This window comes from Protopterus annectens, chromosome 13.part0 (genome assembly GCF_019279795.1).
Source record: "Protopterus annectens isolate FY-2018-M chromosome 13.part0, PAN1.0, whole genome shotgun sequence".
Classification (NCBI taxonomy): domain Eukaryota; kingdom Metazoa; phylum Chordata; order Ceratodontiformes; family Protopteridae; genus Protopterus; species Protopterus annectens.
Window position 1 is genome coordinate 50,285,946 of NC_056747.1, and position 19,331 is coordinate 50,305,276.

At 41.8% G+C, this 19,331-nt stretch overlaps 1 protein-coding gene across 2 annotated transcripts in view; it reads right to left on the minus strand.

The window, feature by feature from the left end:
- The window catches only part of LOC122817576 (ceramide synthase 2-like), a 1,851,243-nt gene that overhangs the window by 206,160 nt on the left and 1,625,752 nt on the right, over positions 1-19,331 (minus strand). For both annotated transcript variants that reach the window (XM_044090613.1, XM_044090612.1), the window contains one exon: positions 3,332-3,438. In XM_044090613.1, coding sequence (XP_043946548.1) covers positions 3,332-3,438 — 107 coding nt within the window. The remainder of the gene's footprint in view (positions 1-3,331; positions 3,439-19,331) is intronic.

Consider the following 19,331-nt stretch of genomic DNA (forward strand, 5'->3'; position numbering starts at 1 on the left):
TGAGTACATAACCTTTTATATCTGATGTCATTTTCATTCATTCCTCAATAAATGGGACAGAATCCCCATCTACGATACTCTTGGGAGGTCCACATGGAAGGATATTCCAGAGTACTGCAGAACCAAAAGCAGCCCTGTTTCTGGAGTTGATAACCAACTTGTAATAAGCTGCACATATATCAACAATGGAAGTCCTGGCCCAGAAGGCAGATGATGCAGCCATAGATCTAGATGACTGCACTTTTGGAGGTTTTGGCAAGGTGAAACCTCAAACAGTAGACATAGGAAATATAATCTTTTATCCACTTGGCTAAGGTAACTTTGGACAATGGTTCTCTCAATTTGTTACTGGCAAAGGAAACAAACAGATGTTCAGTTTTTCGAAATTCCTTCATCCTATGAAAATAAAAACAAAGTTGCCTACGCACATCTAACAGGTGAAGCATGTATTCTCCTTTGTTGTCAAGGTTTGGAAAGAAGACTGGCAAATTAATAACTTGGTTGACATTTGTTTCAGAGGAAATTCTGGACAAAAAGGAGGGGGTGGTACATAACATAACTCTGTCTTTATGGAAGATCAAATAAGGTGGTTTTGAAAAGCGTGCTTGGAGTTCAGAAACTCGAAACAATGGTCACAAAAAAACTGTTTTCCAAGACAGAAATCCGAGATGTGTTTTAATTGAGGGCTCAAAGGGAGGTTGAACCAAGCTCTGTAATACAGTAGGAAAGGTCCCATGGTGGAATAGGATCCTTTACCGGAGGTTTAAGCAAAAGGTACCTTTAAGGAATGCTTTACATAATATGGATGAAAAGCATTATCACCTGTGTGGTAGTTAGAGATGGCTGCCAGATGAACTTTGATGATGCAGAAACGCTCACCACTTTGAAAAATCAGGTCTATATTAGATCACCGAATGCTTAAAAAAGTGAACAGTGATTAATTGACCCTATGTAAGCGAAAGCTTACTATTTCGAACTATCAGAACAGCGATTTTTTATTGACCTTGGGTACTCTTCCCCTTCATCAAAATTGGTGTGTACAGTCAAAGATTCCTGAGGGGAATCCAAGTGCCTCCTTTTGCACAGTCTGTTCTGATGAATCTCTTCAGTGGGGTGCCCTACAGAAGTATCGGAAAAGGCAGTGAGTTCCCTAACTGGAACTGCCTGGAAGCTCATATGGGCTGGCTGTCCCTGCAGAGTAGGATGAAGAGTCTCAGAGACTGGATCCAAAGGAGGAACAAGGATTGGATCGGAAGAAGTAAGAGTCTAAATAGCTCTCAGACAAGAGAAAGCTTTCTCCACTACCTCAAAGGCAGAGGGACCAAGAGATGCTGAAGTCAACCAAGCCAGAACCGAAACTCTCAAATCAGTTAAACATAGGTCCCCTCCAATCCTCCGTTGTGAGGGGGGTGGTTGGACTCTAGCTGTCCACAGCCAAGGCTCCAAGGGGAAGTGATGGCTCAGAAAGCTTTGGAGTCTAGGTCATCTCTCTGGATCTGATGCTTTGGCTGAGAGACTCGTCCAGCTCAAGTGGGGTCAGTGCTGAATGGTTCAGGGGAACAGCTGGAGTCGAAGAAGAAGAGAGCATCTTTGGATACTAAACTACGATTCTTGGAGCTCTCGAATCTCAAGGCTCCGAAACAGTATGGCAAATCGGAGAAGGCGGCTTAAGGCTCACAGGTCCAATGGGAGCGAGAGCTGGTAGAACCACCATCTGGATCTGTGCTCTAAGAAATCTTATCATCCTGTCCACATCTGCTTTGGAAATACTTCAGGAAGACCATATCGAGGAAGAGGTGGATGGAGGTCAAGACAGTTTTCTTGGGGTCTCCTGCAAAAAAAGGAGATCTGAGTCTTGGAGAAATTGGCTCCAGAGAAAATCGAGGACTCCGAAGTCAAGGAGACTTCATAACTGAAGGAGTCGGATTTGTAGGTACCAGATCTGAGTACTTCAGAACTTTTGCTGGCAGCTCTGAACTTGGAACTGTTTTGGGAGACCGGGAAGGACAGCATTTGCTATGCTCGCTGAGCTCTGTAGACTTTGACTTTTTTGAGAGGGTTTGACCTCCGGAAGTAGAAAGTGAAGGAGAAGAAAGCACAGAAGCATTAAGAAGGCCTTTAAGTACTAATTTATTGTGCCTGTCACTGATGGGTCTGACACTGAACCCAGCACAAATCGAACAGTCAATATGAGTGGGGCCTAAACAATAAATGCACTCCCTGTGGCACAGCAGAAAAGTATGAAGAAAAAGTACCTAAACATGTATCAAAGATTTTTTTTTTTTTGACGATAAAGACAGAAAAGGAATTTTACCTACACTGGTAAGTAAAATACCTTGTTGATTAAGGTAAAGGGAAGATATACCAATAATGGTAAAAACGAATACCCAAACAATGGGTAAAGAAAAGTATCAAAATATTATTTAAACACGTAAAGAGACGAAGAAATTAATTGAAAGTTATGCAGCTGTGAAGAAAAATTAAATTCTAAAGGTATTACTCACAAAAATACAAGAAAATGTTTCCCTGAATTCAAGAGAAGGCAATCCTGACCTGAGGTAATACAGCGGTAAGGGGTATTATGCGTAAAAGGAGGAGCTCGACAGTCAGATCTAAGAATCTAGAGAAAAACAGCAGAGTTGGATCAGAAACCCATTTGTTGAGGAATGAATGAAAATGACATCAGATCAATTTTTATAAATGTACCATCAGCAACAGCAAAAGAACACACACACATATACAGAAAGTATGCACTTTATATAGAAAACCACTCAACTTACTATCAAAGTACATAAGCAGAATGGCAATGTGATTGACAGAATGCGGACAAGGAGGTGATAGTAGACTATAATGGTATTTGTTAACATAATTCATAATGAAAGCCATGGGATATCAACAGCAGCAATTATATGAAAAGGACATAATTTTTGACAACTTACCACCTCTGCTTGTGTTCAGGACTGTGAATCATGCATCAGAGGCAAAATTTGCATTCACAAAGACACATTTAGAACTGATCTACAGGATTCAAAACATTAGCACCTGACAGTCTGCTTACTTAAGCAAATTTGTTAGAATATATTCTCGACAGGAAAATGCAGTGGTTCAGTGTATGCAAAATAAGTTACTCTTATAGAAAGGTTCTGCTACTGTTCAGAAAGTTTGGTATGCCTTGTGTTTGCAAGACAAACAATTTGCTTTAAAAACGCATTTCAATACCCAAATAGCAAGTAAGGCTGTTTTGAATAATGTTGCCTAATGAGTTAACACTTCAGTCCTCATCACACATGAATTAACAGAAAACTTAAAACAAAATACATTAGCTACTCACTTGCTTGGGAAGATCACCAAACGGGTAATAAAGAAAACACTGCTGAAAATGACAAAGAGGACATTGCAGGTACGTTTCCATCCCGCATAGTTGAACATTTTTGCAGACTGGGAAGTGATTAAAATAAAAGTCTTATCAGAGAGTTCACAGTATTCTGGTCAAGAAGACATAATATAAATAAGGCTTCCTATTATCCTGAGCACAATGAATAAACATTCATGGCAATTTACACACTGAAAATGTCTGACCACCCTTCCTCACAATAACAGCTTACAAAAAACACTAGAATATTAACTAAATTGCCAATCGACGAACACTTTACATATAGTGAAAACAATCTAGTATTGAATGGAGACATCTCTCAAATGTCAATGTACTATGTTGCACTTTGCTGCATTACTCATGCAATTTGATTTTTAGACTAAACCACCATTTCATCTCCTACCCCAGTGAATGTTTTTGTATCTTGTTAATATCAAAAAACTTTTACTTTGAGTTGGCAGCTGCATCAATCAATACACATTCTATTAGATTATTTAATGCTTACTGTACTGCCCTGGGGCTTGTGTATGGTTCACAATCAATCAATCAATCAATCAATCAATAAAAGATTCTCTGGTTAAAAACAATAGCAAAACCTTAAGTCAAACATCTTGAAAACTAAGACGGACATTTTCTAATAAGTCTCATTCTGGTTTCTGTTCAATAGGCAGGTATCTCCAAACCACTGACAACTCAAACACATGGACAAAAATAAAGTGAGTTCAACTTACCTATAACAGTAGATGTTTTGAATTACTCACTGCCTCAGTGACATTTTGGGTTATCTGCTAAATTAACCTAGTAATGGCTAGCTTTCAAAGGCTCACTCTCCCTAGAATGCTTCTAGAGTCCACCCCTTTCCAATATTTCATCAAATGGAGATAAGGCCATAGTCGAGTGAGCCTTGACCTTTGCCTGTAAGAGATTTACCATGGCAAGAGTAACAGAAACTAATACTAGAGGACAACCATCATCCAACAGTTTGCTTAGAGACAGGCTGGTCTTTCTTAGCCCATGTAAAGGAGGCAAACAGCTATTCACCATTCCTAAAGGGTTTTGTTTCGTCAAGGTAGTACCCGAGCTACCTGTGCATATCCAAGACGTACAGAATACTTTCTCCCTTTTTTTTTGGATCAGAATAGAACAATGGCAGACTGATGGTTTGATTCAAGGTAAATTCAGAAATAACTTTAGCCATCAATGACAGATTAGTGTATAACACATCCCTGTCCTTGTGTAAAATCAGATAGGTCTCGCACACTGTGACATTTTGCAGCTCAGACACTTGTCTTGCAGATGCCAGAGCAGTATGTAAAACAGACTTCCAATTAATGAACCGAAAGGCAGGTTCAAAAGTAGCTAAGGTCAATTTTTCCAAGAACAAAGTTGAGATCCCAGGGAGGAGTAATTAACTTATGAGGGAGTCTCACATGCAACATTCCTTTTATAAACTGACCACAAAGAGAATAAAAGAGGGAGATCCATGTGCCAACAAGCTAAGATGTCTGCAAGATGCACTTTGATAGAAACATATGACAAACCACCTCTGTGCAGCTCTCTCAAAAATTTCAAAACCAGAGGGGTCAAAAACCTTTCAAGACTTCTGTTATTGGCTATGCACCACTTCCATTTGTAAACATAATATTTTCTAGTTATTAAATACCTGATGCACATCCTCATGGAACAAATACCTAAAAGGAATTAAAATAGAATCACCCAGGCTAGCAGCTGCAAATTGCTCTAAGTTGGGGTGTACTGTCTGCCACTGGTACTGTATGAGCAGATCCAGTGTGGGAGAAAGTTTGAGGTATTTGCCTTTGGTCAATTCGATTAAAAGGCAGAACCAACTTTGCCTGGGCCAAAAGGGGTTACCCACAATTATCTTTAATTATTTCTGCATCTTTAGAATAATTGGAAAAGGTGGAAATGAATAAAGGAGCATTCTCAGCCAAGGGAATGATGCAGGCTCTGTCTTCCAAGCATGGCTTCAAGGATGTCTTGAACAAAATTTTTTTTTCTTTTGACAAGAGATGAACAGATCTACTTGGTGTTCTCCACATCTGATCAAGTCCAGGAAGACCTGTTAATGGAACGTCCACCTGTGAGGTTCTGTCCAGGATCTGCTTAGTCTATCTGCCATTGTGTTTTGCTCTGAGGAAATGTACAATGCCTGAAGAGTCAGGGAATGTTCTACAGCCAGCTCCCAGACTATCACTACCAATCTGCAAAGAGGGCATGACCTTGTACCCCCTTACTTGTTCAGGTACCCCATCACGTAGTGTTGTCTGCGACCACTAGAAGAGGAGCTGGAGTCCAAAAGTGGTGAAGAACTTAAGGAATGGATCACTGCTAACATCACTTTTATATTTATGTGCTTTGGCATTTCCTGAGGACCCCCATAAGCCTTGCACTTTAACTCCCATGGACAGTGCTCCCCACAAAAAATATGAAGAGTCTGTCTGGACAGACTGGACTGGGATCTGAAGAGAGAAAGGAAGCCTTGGATTCAGAGACAATCAACTCCGCCACCACTGCAGTTCCTTGTTTCACAAATCCCCACCTGGAAATCCAAGGGATGAAGGTGCTGCATCCAGCAATTCTTAAGTACCACTGAAATTTTCTTATGTGTAGTCTAGCTAGTGGTATCATAAGAATCAGTGATGTAATCTCACAAAAGTCCGCTCACAAAACTTTGCTTATAACTGTATGCTCTCCCACATACTGGTGACCACATGTAATCTCTATCTTCTCAGAAACAGTTTGTCCAATCCTTACATAATCTACCTACAGCTTTAACAGGATTTGGTTTAACTGCATCATTTGTAATTTTATGCTGTACCATGCTTACACTAGTTGAATGATTACTTTCTATGTAATTTATTAACCTATTGCATTTGAATGTATATCACTGTACCTCTAGGGCCCTGAAGTTATTACCATATCATCTACAATACATTTTTCTCTATCATGCTGTATTCAACTACTAGCTAGCTCTATTTTCAGCTAGATTATGCCTACTCATAGTATGTTTGTATTTTATTTTTTCTATATCTGTTAATGTTTGCATTTTTTATCCGGAGCTTTTCTTCCCGGGTCTCCGCTGAAAACGGGCTTTTAACCCAGTCGGACACTACCTGGTTAACAAATGCAATAAATAAATGAGACCATACCTCTCACCCTCTTAGAACAAGAAATCTGGAGAAAGCCCAAAATAATGGGGAGAACAAAGGCCCAAAAACAGGAACAGATTTGAAATACTGCTGTTATAAACCCAGTTGCTAAAATAACAAGTTTTCATTAGCATTTATTTTCAGAAGGCTATGAAGTCTGATACTCAAATACCTGTCATTGTTTAGTGACTTAAATCTTTAATGATTTGTCAGAAGCCCTTGAATTTTATGAGGACTAGACCAAAACATAAGCAAATATCTAGGCATTCTGCAAAACATTTGTACAGTTGGGAGGTATGCATGAAGATTAGAATTCTGAGGACCTCTTGCTGCTTGCTGAGACCACATCTAGAGAAAACCAAGAAAATGCTCTAAGTCAAAACTTTGTCTTCTGACAAGAAGGCTATACCTTTTAGTATGTCTATCCAATACACCAGGAAAAAAAATTCTTTGACAGAGTGTGAAGGACTTTTGAAGGTTAAATTTGGAGCTCAGGTGGGAAAGGAGGGATGCAACCTTGTCTAAGGATCCAAACACCTGGGAATCAGCACAGATCAACAAACTGTCTAAAAGAAAAATGCCTAGGGTTCTGGTGAAAGACACTTTGTAACTGCCTTTGCCTTTATGTATTGCAGGCATTGGTTTTATGATACCTAATGCCATTGTGTGAGGAAACAGCTATGTTTGATCTGGTGGGATTGGGGGAATTCCTCTGAAAACAGGAGGATTTTCTATCCACTGTGAAGTGTATACTCTGCAAATTATTCTCAGAACCCATTTGTCTGAGACTATTTGTGGCAGGGCTGCAGGGTTGAGAGAAAGCCTGAGGAAATGAAGAGGAGGGGTGGTCTGCGATGTGACTAAATTAAAATATCCACGGGTGCTATACAGCAGTCAAGAGGAAACTGGAGTTTGCAAAAGATAAATTAAAAATATAATAGGGTTGTGTACACTTACCATAAATGTAGATATTCGAGTGTATTCACTGTTGCTTCGGAAGCCCTCGGTCGGCCAGACTGCTATAGTAAAAAAAATTCCTGCCTCCTAGAGCTGGCAGATGCTTTACCCTGACGTCAGTATGTTTGGTATAAAGGGAGCCAGCCGTCATGACATCAGTTTTTCTTGCCCCTAGAGGGTAGGAGCCCCATAAGTGACCCTTAAGTGAGGGGTAAAATAAGAGGAAATGGTGTCTGAATGGTCCTCCTGCATAGGGTCTTCTAGCAGAGGAGGATAGGGAAGTAAGCTGTTATTGTAAAGATAACAAGAGGGGTAAGAAGGAGGGAAAGGAGACTGCAGCAGTGAATACACTCGAACATCTACATTTACTGTAAGTGTACACAACTGTGTTGTTCTTGTTTCTCTGTTGCAGTCCTGACTTATGGGATGATTCTCAAAACTGTTAGTGGGTGGAAGGCATATTAGAGGAGATGTTGTCCTACAAAATGGCAGTGGCAAACCCTGCTCTGGACCTGGAGAAGGCTGACAGGTGGTAGTGTTTGGTAAAGGTATGCACAGATGACCATGTAAGCTTCCAAAAATGTCTCTGGTAGGTACTCCCTTTAGGAAAGCTGTGGAGGTAGAAGTGACCCTAGTAGAGTGTGCCCTAACAGATTCAGGAGGCTATTTGCCTTGGTAAGAGTAACAAAAGGAAATGCAGTGGGAAATCCACTTGGAGATGGTCTGTTTGGAAACTGGTTTACCTTCAGATCCCAAGGCAAAGAAGAACAACAATTGTTCTGTTTTTTTCTGACAGCTTTAGTTGTGTCAAGGTAGTAGCGAAGTTGCCTGTGCATATCTAATGAATAAAGCATTTTTTCAATTTGGTTTTGTGGCTCATGGAGGAAAGTAGGCAATTGTATGGCCTGGTTCACGGAAGTGTCTGTGACCACTTTGGGCATAAAGGACACGTTAGTTCTGAGGGATACTCTTGTTAGGGTGGATCATAAGAAATGGCTCCACTGCCATGAGGGATTGCAACTTAGAGACCCTTCTAGCTGAGGTGATGGCCAGTAAGAGGGCAGTCTTCCAAGTCAAGAATTTTATTTCAGTGGAAGCAGCTGGTTCAAAGGAAGGTAAGGTCAATTTTTCTAGAACAAAGTTAAGGTCCCAAGGAGGGACAGGCTGCCTTCTGGGAGGTCTGACATGAAGCAGTCCCCTAAGGAACTGTTTCATTAGGGGGTGGAAGAAGACATGAGGAAGATTAGGAATGTGGGCTGAAATGGCAGAGGCATGCAACTTAATGGATGAGGATAGGCCTTTGTCCACGAAGACAGCTAGGTAGTCTAAGATGGTTGTAATGTTAGCTGAGGAAGGATTGAGGACTTTTTCCTGACACCAGAGAATCTTTTCCCTTTGGCAGAGTACTTTTTTCTAGTACTCGGGCTTCTAGACTCCGAGTATATTAAGCATCTGGCTACTCAGGCGGAGCTCAGAGTAGAAGTTTGTTGAATTATCCAGCCTGAGAGTTGAGTCTGCAGGTTGGGGTGCAGAAGTTTCCCCTTTGAGTCAGCAGATCTATTCTCCGGGGTTGCTGTCAAGGTTCTTTTTTAGTCAAAGTCATTAGCAGAGGGTGCCAATGTTGCCTGGGCCAGTCTGGGGCTATCAGGATGACCCTTGGTCCTTCTTCCTTGATTTTTTAGGAGGACTCTTGGAAGGAGAGGCAAGGGAGTCAATGCAGAGAGAAATAGATGGTTCCAGGGAAATGAGAAGGCATCTGTCCTCCAGGCTGTGTGAAGTTTATTCCTGGAACAGAATCTTTTTAGTCGAGTGTTTCTGTCGATGGTAAAGAGGCCTTTCTGAGGGGATCCTCATTTCTGGGATATGTTGAGAAAAGTTTCCTAATGCAGATGCCACTAGTGGGGATCCATCAAGTGTCTGCTGAGGCAGTCTGCTCAAGTGCTCTGATCCCCAGGAAGGTACTGAACCATAAGAGGCAACCCCATAGCATCTGCTGTCTCCCAGATCTACACCGCCAGACAGCAAACAGGCTAGGAGTGGGTGCCCTTGTTTGTTTAGGTACCACATGACTGTTGTGTTGTCTGTTTAGTACCACCCTTGGTTTCCAGTGATGTTAGATGGCAACCAAGCCATTTTGTACTACCATCAGTTCCTTCCAATTTATGTGTTTGCACCTGAACTGATCTGCCCATTTGCCCTGAGATAGGAGGTACTGGAAATGGGCTCACCAGTCTATGTCTGATGCATCCATGCTTAAGGTTTGGTCCTGAGGGAAGAGCCTGAAGGGAGACCCTGGCTCTGTGTACAAGCTTGTGCCCACCATGCCAGTTCCTCCCTGAGGCAGAGAGTTAGCTGAATTTCTGTCTGCCGGGGCAGTGAATGTTGGCACAAAATATTCTTGAGGTAAGTTTCCTCATGTGTAGTCTGGCCCGAGGGATCATTAGTATGCAAGATGCCATGTAGCCCAGTGCTCTTGAGGAATTCCCTGGGTGTGAGGCATTGTCTCTGTATAATGTTATGGATGTACTGGGTTAGAAAGGCAGACCTGTCTAGAGAGAGGAATCAAACAGAACCCCCAGGAACACTATCCTGGTGGTAGGTTTTGTGTTGGACTTGTTGAGGTTTATGGTTTACTCTAGAGAAGACAGCTATGTTCTGGGTGAAAGCCAGATCTTTGAGGAGCTTTGACTGACTAGTGGCTTATATGAGGCAGTCATCCAGGTAAGGGTAAATATGAATGCCTCTCATTCTGCAGAAGGCGATCACAGGCGCCAGACATTTTGTGAAGATCATGGGAGCAATAGAAGAGCCAAAAAGAACAGCAGAGAACTGAAAATGATTTGTAACAGCTCTGAAGTGCAGAAAACTACTGCAGGATTCTTCTACTGGAATGTGTAGGTAGGCATCTTTTAGGTCCATAGTAACCATTATAGCCTTAAGGGTGATCATGGGGAGCAGCTTTTGAAGAGTAAGCATTTTGAATTTAGGAACTAAGAAAGACTGATTGAGGATGGACAGATCCAGGACAGAGTGCCAGGAATAGCTGGAGTAAAACCCTTTTCCTACCAGGTGGTTTGCTACTGGTTCTACAGAGTCCTGAGAGCAGAGATTTTGGATCTGAGAAATGGCTTCTGCTCTTTGGTTCTGAGGTACATCAGGGAGACCTGAGAATCTTAACAGTTCTTTGAAAGTGAGCTTGAAGCCATTTGTGATGACTTCCAGCACCCACTTGGAGGTAATAAGGGCCCAGTTCTGCTTGAACAGGGAAAGGCTTCCTTCTACCTTTTCTGGGGTTATGGACAGGGTGGTACCAAGTCATTGCTAGGGCCCTGTGGCCCAGAATTTCCCAACCTGGGTGTTCCTGATGACCACTGCCTTCCCTTTAGAAACTGTTGCTCTGGTCTGAGAGGCCTTTCTCTTTGGGTTTTTCTCTGACCTGGTATAGATTTTGAGGGAAAGGACCAATGCTTAGTTGGAAAATTCCTACTAAATCTGGGTGGCTGGACTTGGAGGAAGTCCTTAACAGTCTGCATGGAGTTAGCTTTATCCTCCATCTTTTTTAAGACAGCCTCAGTCTTAGGTCCAAAGAGGGTGTTCTTTAGCCAGGCGTGCATCTAGTAGTTTAGATTTGACCCATTCTGGTAATGTCTGCTCTCTAACCCAAGCATGTTTCCTGATAACAGAACCAGAGAGAGTAGCTCAGGAAGATGCCTCCAGGGCATCATACCTGCAGTGCAAGGACCTGGGCACTGGAATGGCACAGATCTAACAGTTCCGTGGAAGCATTTTTGTCCTCCAGGGAGGATATTTTTTCCAAGATACTTTGCTGGTATTTAATCATATAGAATTGACAGTGGAGGGCCATTATGGCAAGGGCAGAGGAAGTATAAACCTTCTTTGCAAACCTGTCAAGGGCCCTGCTTTCTTTGTCTGTAGGTAGGATTTTTTTTTTTTTTTGAGGTACTGCTTTGGGCCCAGGAGTGAGAACCTCTGGATCAGCAGTGGGGTTCTTGAAAAGGAATTTTTGTCAGTCCAGTACCCTGTAAATCCTGTCTGGTTTTCGAGGGGCCGGTGAAATTGAGTTTGGGGTGAGACATTCCATGAAAACATCATCTACCACCTCCAAAACATGAGGAATAGCCAAGGGTTTGTGCTGTGGGAAATCCAGGAACTCCCTGACTCTCTTTTTTGATTGGGGGTATTCCTGTGCCTGCCACTGGAAAAATTCTCTCATGGCATGCAGAGCTTCCCCAAAGGTAATGTCCTCTTCTGAGTCTGGATCTTCAAAGGAGGAAAGGAGGGGTTTGCCTTCCAGGACAGAGTCCTCCTGATCAGAGTCCTCATCTGAATCAGGAGGGTTCTGAAAGGGGTTCAGGAGTAGGATCTCTCTTCCTTTTCCCTGAAGAAAATTCAGGGAGAAACTGCCTGCCTCTATCCAGAGAAATAAGGTCCTTGGCCAACCTAAGTCCTGTTGGTAACCAGGGGGAATGGGAACTGCTAGGCCTAGACACAGGCCCTGAGGTCGAGATCTTCTTGGGTGCATCTTTTGCCTTGGGCCTGTGTGCGTCTGCTACTCTGATGCCAGAAGCCGAAGCCTGCAGAATGGCTCTGGACCCGACTGATGAACCATAAGCCACGGCCTGCGCTGAAGTTAAGGGACCCGACAGCATGTCAGACTCCAAATGAGTCTCAACAGTGGCCTGTGCCATGAATGGGATGTGAAAGCACGTCACCTATCTCTGCAATAATAAGCCTTGTGGGACTATCAAATGGAGAACCTGTGTTATCCAAGGCCCTAAGTTTCAGTCTTTTTTTACCTTCTTTTGCTTAGGGAGCCCAATCTCAGGACAACCGATGGATGCCATTGTGTGGGGGGGACTTGGACTGCTGACCAAGGAGCTGAGACAGAATTTCAGCCTTACAGTTTTGGTATTGAAATGGGCACACAGACAGCAATTACATACGCCATGGTTTTGGCTTAAGCATGCCACACACAAAGGATGAAAGTCTCTGTTTAGTATTTGTTTTCCACAGCAAAGACCATTGTTAATTTTATCTGATATGAAAGAAAAAGAACTTCCCAACGAAGTACTTAGCCTTTAGATGACTTCTCACTCTGCTGCAGACTGACTGATGCACTCACTACTGCTTCGGGCTCTGATGGCAAGAATGACTGATGTCATGGTGTCAGCTGGCTCCCTTTATACCCAAATGTACTGATGTCAGGGTTGAGCGTCCGCCACCTTTAGGAGGAGGGAATTTTTTACTCTTGTAGTCGGGCCCTCCAAGGGCTTCCGAAGAATGAAGTCTGCATCTATCAGGACTGCGACAGTGAAACACAAAGAACATATATGGGTATTATGTATGTAGCAGTTAAGAGGAAGCTGGAGTATGCAAAACATAAATTAAAATATCCATGGGTGCTATGTAGCAGTCGAGAGGAAACTGGAGTTTGCAAAAGATAAAAAATATCCATTGGTGCTATGTAGCAGAGGAATCTGGAGTATGCAAAAGATAAATTCAAAATATCCATGGGTGCTATGTAGCAGTCAAGAGGAATCTGGAGTATGCAAAAGATGATACCCGAAAGTTCTAGATCACCAGGATCTACACTAGTGGAATTCAGACACACTCCATCACACCATTTTTACTTTTCAGGAATGAGCTGTTTTGATGGTAAGAAAATAGAATATAGTTACTGATTCCTAGAATGTACAAAGCGGTCTGACACTCCAGAAGCTCCCAAGATACTGGGAATTTTCATAGATATTTTTTAAACTAATGAGCCTGACAAATGTAATTAGAGCCCAGTAATACATTACAGCATACTTACAGTTAGCCCCCCCTCCCAAATATAATTCATAGGTTCATAGACATATACAAAGCAATCAATATTCAGACCAGTATGTGCCTAGATAAATGAGCCCACAGTTCAGGATGCTCCTTCTATCCTCTGGGAAAAATTTCAAACTATCCATTCAACTGTTGAGATTAGTTTTAAAAGTTGCTTTAACATGTAATGGAACTTTACTCCAAAGGAGGAAGTGCCTTAGGATATGAATCTATCATGCCAATGAGCCCTTTTTATTTGGTGATGAAGATTTGGGTTTCTTGTACAGGTATTCAAAGAACCATCTGCTCTGCTGAGGTATAGTAGGGTCAAGCAGGATAGGGTCATTCATGCTCAACAAGCTAAACACAAGCCACCTCAGAAGAGGAAGGGAAACCGAGTAAAGGGAATGGACTGCCAGCATGTCAGAATATCTAAAGAACTTGAGGTAGTCAGAGATCAAGCAGCTCTCAATCCACACAGTATGCTTTGACAGGCACATTCCAAAGGGGACATTATATTCTACAACTGTCCTAATGAGGGATGCATTTACGGGAACTAAAACTTCTTTAGATCCAGGGGAAATGCCTTTGAAAATCACCTGGGCAATATAAATCAAACTGCTAATTACTCTGGAGACTTGATGGCCAAAAGAAAGCGAGTCACTTACAAAACTATGCAGGACTTGACTTTATCAGTATGAACATTACATAGTCAGCCATCTTAGAGTTGGGACTGCTGGAAGACTGGAAGCTTGAAAACAAAGCATCTGGCCACTTTTGCATCCAGGGAAGTACATTTAAACTACATTTTCAATTATTACCCTTATCTTGCATTTAAATCAGTTTTGTGTGTTGTGTTTACTCTATCTCAAGTTAACCCTATTAATTTAAGGCATGTTTTTAGTCTTCAGTGTTTTCTGGTTTCTGTACTGGGGCCCTCATTTTGCTGCAGTTTTACTACCTCTCTTCTGAATATGAAGCTACAGCTGTAAATTGCTTTGGGTTTTAAGTTATCCATTGTTACTTGTCTGAGCTCTTAAGTAGTTTATCAGTATTGTCCATCTAATTCCATGTTTTAATCACTTTTCAGATTTAAAACAGCAGCTTTGGACAGTTGTATGAGATGTAACTGGAGCCTGTGGTAATTAAACCAGGCCACCAATATTTTACATTACATAAACAGTCAGCCATCTTAGCTTTGGGAGTGCTGGAAGATTGGAAGCTTGAAAACAAAGCATGTGGAGTACATTTTGCAATAAGGGGACTACATTTACAACATTGCCCTTATCTTACCTTTTAAAACAGATGTATGTGCTGTGTTGTGTTTGCTCTTACCTTAAGCTGTGGCTAGTTGTTAGATTTGTTTCTGGTGCCATTTCACTTGTGGCTAACTAAAGTATGTTTTTATATTAAGAAGACTGATATTGCAATTCTAGTGTCAGAAGAAAGGTAGTCTTAAATGAGAATTACTTTTTGTAGCTAGTTGTTTGCTTTGTTTCTGACACATTTCACTTTTGGCCAACTAAAATGTGTTTTCTATATTAAGACTGGAACTGTAATTCTACTGAGAGTAGAAAGGTAGCCTGGTCTATCAGAGTTGGGAAATACACAAGGGGGCTTAAACTTGTTGTAGCTAGCTGGTACCTTTTCACTTTTGGCTAACCAAAGTGTGCTTTTACATGAAGAAGACAGGGATTGCTATTCTAGTGGCAGTAGTAAAGTAGCCTGGTCAGTCCTAATTGGGAAACACAGGGATGCTTAAAGTGAGACTTTTTTCATCAACCAGAGGGCTTATTACGGACTTAGTTGTTTGGTGTTAATCTGCACTTGAGAGCTAGTTTTGCTGTGCTTTTACATTACGGAAAGCTTTCTTCATGGCCCTCCTCATTAGTAAGGGCATCTCATCCAGGGACAAGGTGGTCATAACATCCCTGTATTCTTCCCTTATAAGACCCATTATTGAGTACAATGCCCCTTTTGGCATGTACCTCACAAAGGACATGCAGCAGCTGGAGAGACCACAGAGGTTCCTCACCCGGAAGATCCAGGGCCTCAAACATATGCCCTACACAGATAGGCTAAAAGCCCTGTCCTGTCCCTCTACTCAGTCTCCTACAGACTCCTCAGAGGTGACCTCTGTCTGGCATACAAAGCAATCTCAGACCCCCCCCCTGATGGGACTGCTGCATATCTGCAAGTCCAGCTCCACTCGAGTAACCCACACGCACAACTTCAACCTGGTCTGTGACATCAATAGGACTTGCTGGTGGGACAGATTTGTGTCCCAGAGGCTTCCCCTTTTGTGGAATAGACTCGCTCTCCACGTAAAGCAGAGTACCTCATTAACCCTTTTTAAGCGCAACCTAGATACGGAACAGAAAATACACCCCTGGGATTCCACTTGTGTCCTTGCTTGACAGTGGTATAGGGTGCTGACTTGTTGGAACATGGGCTAAATTCTTGGCTAGGCTTGTAAGGGCCTCGGGGCCAATAGCTTAGTAACTTCCTATGATTCTAAGATCCAGGATCATTCATATTGTGGCAGAAGGTGTTTACCTGGTCAACCTGAGTTGGGAACCATCACATTAAGCTCAAAGTGTAATTGTTTATTTGCCAGAGGACACAGGAGTTAGTTTTCATCTTTATCTGTCTGCCATAAATTAGGATGCACTGTTCACCACGCAGTGCCAGTCTACAGTGCCCTGTATAGTAGTAAACCGACAAAGCTAGTACTCGGGACTTTAATCTGTAACACAGAAACGCTTTGCATGGAACTAAGATTAGGGCAGCTAGTTAGTGCATAAAACATCAATATCAGATCACAGCACCATTTAACATTTATTCTTAACCCTAGACACCACCAGGTGACTCCTGTAAAACAAGTTCCTAAACTAAAATAGCCCACCCTAATACAGGTTCTGACAACATGGATTTGCTGTCTCTGTGGCCAGCTTGGTAAATACAGGCATCCTGAGACAATGTAGCAATTGCCTCATTTATTTAGACAATCTTAATCCTTAAAGAAACTAACTGTATGTAAGAGACGTACATATATAACTTTTTTGGAGGCAAAAATCTCACTTACAAACAAGGTTGTCAAGAACTCACACACATTCTTCACACATACTACTCACTACACACACACAGATTGATACATTCTTACTAGGCTAATGACTGGGGGGACTGTATCCAAATGGGACATTGAGAGCCAGGCATTTATAAGCTACCTCTGTCAATAAGGGACACAGATTCCAGGCCTAGTGTAAATTTCCTATTCCCCATCCACTGATCTAGGTTGTGCTTAAACTGGATAATAGATTAGCTTAGCTTTGCATGGATGGGAAGCGTGTTCCATAGGATGGGCAATCTGGGACACATCTGTCTCTCTAACATGTTCTGTTTAAGTCACAGACAAAAATTCAGGCCCATAGACCTTGTACTTCTGGTACTCTTTGACTTACAAATATGTAGGAGATTCGTAAGTGTGAAGTCTGTGTAAGCCTTGTAAATGAGGCACAGATCACCCCACAGCAATCTACAGAAGATTGAGTAGAGGGAAAGGGCTTTAAGGCACTGTGCATAACGCAGGTTTGTTATGCCTTCTATTCTTTCTGCAAGGAACCTCTGAGGTTGCTATAGTTGCTGCATATGCCAGGTCAGGTACATATCAAAGGCAGCATTGTACTCTATGGCTTTTTTTTTTTTTTTTTTAAAGGAACATCTTTATTAAATTATCACTTATGACATAGGCAATCATACATTTATGTAAATGAAAACAAGCATTTTACATCACAAACCATACTGACATAATTTTAGTTGCAAATATTATACATCACTTATCTACCTAATCATGGTCAAACATTGCATAGCTCATTCAAATCCTGCGTTCTTTTAAAACTCATTCCTCTCCTGTATGCATTGTTCCCACAATTCCCATTTTTTCCTATGTAATTTGCTCCTACCCTTTTCTAAAGATCCCAATTCCAGTTGCTTTATCTCCGTTACTATATTCACTACTTCTAGTACAGTTGGTTTAGACTTTGGATTCTATTTTCTAGTAATTGCTTTTTGGCAGCCACCAGAATTAAGATTCAGTAAGGCCCTACTATGTCTAGGCAATTCTGATTCTGTATCATAGCTCAGAAAAATCATTTCCCTACTTACACCAATTTGCTCACCCAGCATCTCTGATAGAGCAGTTTACAGGGAATCTTTAAAGTCTGCCAACTCATTACACTCCCAAAAATATGTTCCCAATTAGCTCTTTCTTCCCCATCACATTTGCTGTCTACCCGAGGAAAGTCTACTTTGGGTATAAAAAGTATATGTAAACATTTCCAAATCTTAAACTTTTTAGATTTTGTTGCATATTTGGGAGACATACATATACCCCCCCCCATGGTTTCTTTGTGAATTGCTTATTCAATCACTCCTCCCAATCCTTTCTAGCCTCTTCTGATTTATTGTACACTATGACTGGTCTGATAAGGGTGGAGTAGAGTTGCGTAATGACCTCTTTGGACATAGATGTCAAGCTGCACAACATAAAAGGATTTCCTCACCACAGTGGCAATGTGGTGGTTGAAGGTAAGGCTATTGACTACGGGCATACCCACATCCCTGACAACTGGGTCAGCTCTTAGGGTGTATTATCAACATGGTAATTAGCCAGGATGGTTGACTTCTCAAAGGGTACAATTATACATTTCTTAGCATTGAGTTTAAGACCATGGCGTTGGCACCATTTGTTCATCAGAGATAGATCTTAGAATGTTAGTGTCTGCAGGGGAGTCCACAATAGCCCCCAGCTTGAAATGATCTGCAAACTTAGTCAGCCATAAGCCTTCAGTATTTTAGAGAAAAAGATGCCAAAAAATGAGTGGGCCCAGTACTGAGCCCGGCTGGCTATCCAGCAGGCGATAAAAGGGTTTATACCTAAATTTGTGAGCTTGTCTATAATGTCTGAGTGGGGTACTGCATCAAAAGCCTTGGTCAGGTCAAAGTAAGCTGTGTGCACAGTCTTAACTTCATCCAATGCTTTGGTGACCCTCTCAAAAAAGTCCACCAGATATATTGGGTACGACCTTCCTTTAAAGATGAACTGTGACAGGTAACCTGCAAACACTAGACCCATGTCCCCCAGCTATCATGTCCATGATGATTCTTTCTATGGCTTTATATATGAGGCTGGTAAGATTTATAGGCCTGTAGTTACCTGGATCAGTGGTTGGACCTCCTTTTAGCAGGGAAATGACTGTAGCCATCTTCCATTCCTTGGGCACAAAACTTGACTGAAGGCTCCAGTTGAAAAGTGATTCAAGTAGACCAGAAAGGTCATGTTTCATGCTATTAAACATCTCAGTATGTTAATGGGGCCCCCTGATGCAGTGCTTTTGGCCTTGTAAAGTGCACTGATGACCTGTTCTCTTGTAATAGTTGGGGGACTGTGGTATGTAGTATTTCCTTAGAACTATCGGGGGGGGGGTGGAATTAAAAGTGAACCTGTCAACCAAAAGGTTGGCAATGGCCTCTAGTTCAGTGTGTTTGATGTCATTTACAATAAGTTCTGCACATTGTTGTGTATTCCCCCTGAGGTTACAGAAATAACTGTATTAAGCTTTGAGGTTGTCCTTTGCCTGAGAAGCTATTATTTCTTCAAATTTAACCTTAAAGCAATAATTAACCCTCTTAGCTGCCTATTTAGATCGGTCAGGGGGGCTTTTGGTATGTATGGCTTTGTTCCTCCTATGCTTGGTCAAGATTTTTTTTACTTTTGTTATATAACCTATTTGTACTGTGATGCCACCAGGGTGGCTTATCTTCTGAGTTTGTCTTATTCTCAATATGAATGGGCACAGCTCACTCTATATAGCTTAAACAGCTCAGCATATGCTGTGGTGTTCACTGGGTTTGGGGGTGCTTGGAATTTAGCCAAGATGCTGCTTAGTAGAGAGAGGTTTAGTCTTGGATTACTTCCTAAAGGTTTTTGGTTTCACTAG